The 1,071-nt window shown below is 58.5% G+C and overlaps 1 protein-coding gene across 1 annotated transcript in view; it reads right to left on the bottom strand.

Moving 5' to 3' along the window:
- Window positions 1–62: 62 nt before the first annotated feature.
- MONBRDRAFT_30560 (uncharacterized protein) overlaps window positions 63–1,071 on the bottom strand; it is a gene marked incomplete at both ends in the record, with an annotated part of 2,157 nt that continues 1,148 nt past the window's right edge. The window contains one exon of the mRNA XM_001751005.1: window positions 63–959. Coding sequence (XP_001751057.1) covers window positions 63–959 — 897 coding nt within the window. The remainder of the gene's footprint in view (window positions 960–1,071) is intronic.

Here is a 1,071-nt window from a genome sequence, read left to right as displayed (position 1 = left end):
AGCTGATTTCCGTGAAGCACACGCAGCTGCAGATCGCGACGCATCGTCTCCAGACGGTACACCTTGCCCCCGACTTGCTGACCCAGCTTTCGAAACAGATGCTCCTGGTCCCCGATGCAAAGTGTGCCCGTCAACGCCACGCGTTTGATGTTGGTCCATCCGCCAGAGCCCACACTGGCTGCGACTTCGTTCATCACATCTCGGTAGCTGGCATCTGAGATGAGCGTGTGCGCCTCGTCCATCACCACGGTGCGGATGCGCTGAAAGCAGACCTTCCCGTGTAGCGATTCAGATCCCACGCGGACAAACATGTCGGTCGTAACGATGAGCACGTCCAGGCCATCTGCCATTTGTGTAGAGGGACCAAGCCATCGCTGGGCACTGTGACCTGCGCCTTGAAATCGCCGCAATAAATCGTTGGCCACGGCCACAAACGGCACAATCCACAGCACCGTACCGGCATGCGGGCGACAGCCCAGCTTGGGCAGGGTACAAAATGTTTTACCCATGCCTGTCGGTGCAACAACAATCAGCCATCCATCTTCCGGCCGGTGCTGGTCAATGGCCGCAGCCAGGTCCAACTGTTCTTGGCTGTTGAAACTGTGGCCCCAGGAGATGGTCGCCTGCTTGGCCAGCTGGGTCATGTAGGGTACGTCATGTTCGGCCCTCGTGTTCATGATGATACGCCCGTTTGCCTCGGGCGAGAGGTCAGTCACCGGGTTCCAGCTGATGGGATAGCGAGCTTCCAATGCTTCTTGGTTAGCGGTCAACTCGGCTATGCTGCGCTTGCGATCTAGTCCAAACAAAGCATGCCACTTTTGCGAGGCCACTTGATGCATCAGTCGCGACGACATTTTGGTTTGCACATGGTCACTGGCTGTGCGCGCATAGGCCCGCTGGGCCGTGTCCCCAGAGTGTTGAGCTTGAGTGTGGATCAGGCTGCCCAGGGCGCCGGTCGTCTCGGCCGACAGTCGATTAATGACAAACGTCGTCATCCAGAAGGTTGCGGCGTGTCGCCACGTGGCCACCCCCAGCTTTGGCCGATGCAGGTACGTGGTCATTTGTCGACGA

The sequence above is a fragment of the Monosiga brevicollis genome, genomic scaffold, assembly GCF_000002865.3.
Source record: "Monosiga brevicollis MX1 MONBRscaffold_72 genomic scaffold, whole genome shotgun sequence".
Classification (NCBI taxonomy): domain Eukaryota; class Choanoflagellata; order Craspedida; family Salpingoecidae; genus Monosiga; species Monosiga brevicollis.
Note: the sequence above shows the minus strand (reverse complement) of the source record. Positions and strands in the feature narration are given on the sequence as shown.